At 56.3% G+C, this 1,388-nt stretch overlaps 1 protein-coding gene across 1 annotated transcript in view; it reads right to left on the bottom strand.

Moving 5' to 3' along the window:
• LOC105625608 overlaps positions 1–332 on the bottom strand; it is a 13,855-nt gene extending 13,523 nt beyond the window's left edge. Inside the window, exon 1 of the mRNA XM_012206933.1 lies at positions 270–332. Coding sequence (XP_012062323.1) covers positions 270–332 — 63 coding nt within the window. The remainder of the gene's footprint in view (positions 1–269) is intronic.
• Between the last annotated feature and the right edge of the window lie 1,056 nt (positions 333–1,388).

The following is a 1,388-nucleotide window of genomic DNA, read 5'->3' as shown; positions in this document are numbered from 1 at the left end:
GAGAGAGAGAGAGAGAGAGAGAGAGAGAGAGAGACAGAAGAGGAGAACGGAGCAGCACGACGGGATGGCGCGGCGCGCGCGGCGGCGACGCGGTAGCAAGTAGGTCGTGTGTCGCGTGGATAAATAATCGCACGAAATCGAAGACATGAACGCGATCGATCGATCGGCTTGGTTCTCGGTCGGCCGCGCCTCGTCTCGCCGGTTACGGTATCACGAGGGGGTCAACGATATATACCCATATACACCGTATAAAATAAGTACGCACGTACCTCTTCGAAGATGCTGCCGACGTTCGCGGTGATGAGGAGGACTGGGACAGCGTTGCTCGCCATTCTCGCGATCGGATTTAGTGATGGGGGGGGCTGATTTCTGGAGCTTCAGCTCCCTTAGTCTCTTGATCCTTGAGGGCGCGCGATAGTCCGCACCGTGTCGGCTGTCGTCAGACGACGATAACGACTGCGGTGCCGACTGTCGCGGAGTCACGGTTTGTCGACACTCTCGAAGCAAACCGCACCGCACTGCACTACCACTGACGACGACGACGGCGGCGACAGTGATTGAGTGACGGCAACGAACACTAGCAGCAGTGAGCAGCAGCAGTAGAGCAGCACCAAGCAGCACTCGTGTTCGCGCGACGTCCGACGATCAACGGCGGCCGCGCACCTCGCTCGCACGCACTCTCGCACACTACTAACAGAACAGACGTCGGTTCTATCGGTCGGTCGTTCGCGCACCTCTCTTGCTCGTTCTATCTATCTGTCTCTCTCGCTACGTCATACTCTCCTTCTCGCCTCCGTTCTCTTCCGATCTCACTGCCGGAGCCGGAGCTGTTATCGCACCTTTCGGAGAAAGCGCCGTGTTAAGAGATAAACACAGAGATATCGCGACGAGGACGAGGAGCAAAGTCATCCCCCGCGCCGCGAGGAAGCCGCTCGACCTCGGCGCTACCGCGCCGCGAGTACATGCGCATCGTCAATGATCGAACGCGGGGCAGAAGAAGAAAGAGTATACAAATTACAAACTCGCGAGAGGAGAACCTCCGTTCCGTTCCTTCCTTCCTTACGAGTTGCGTTACGTTGTATGTTGCGTACGGCGGTGGCGCACGAGAGAGAAGAATCGTGCGCGCGGTAAATATATCCCTCTATCGGCCACGCCACGCCTCCCGCGGACGTCAATAGGCAGTGCCGTGCCTACCACGCGTATTGCTGGCGAACGTGCGTGCCGGTGAACATGCGTGGTGCAGCGTGAAGTAGCGCGCTATCGCACGTCGAGGTAGCCCTCAGATGTTCTCTAATCCTGTTCTTTTTTCATATCTCAGGAGATCGATCTTGAAACGAGTTGAAAATTACGAATTTTCGAATCTAGAGCGAATTTACTAGAATATTTAG

The sequence above is a fragment of the Atta cephalotes genome (genome assembly GCF_000143395.1).
Source record: "Atta cephalotes unplaced genomic scaffold scaffold00001, whole genome shotgun sequence".
Classification (NCBI taxonomy): Eukaryota; Metazoa; Arthropoda; class Insecta; order Hymenoptera; family Formicidae; genus Atta; species Atta cephalotes.
Note: the sequence above shows the minus strand (reverse complement) of the source record. Positions and strands in the feature narration are given on the sequence as shown.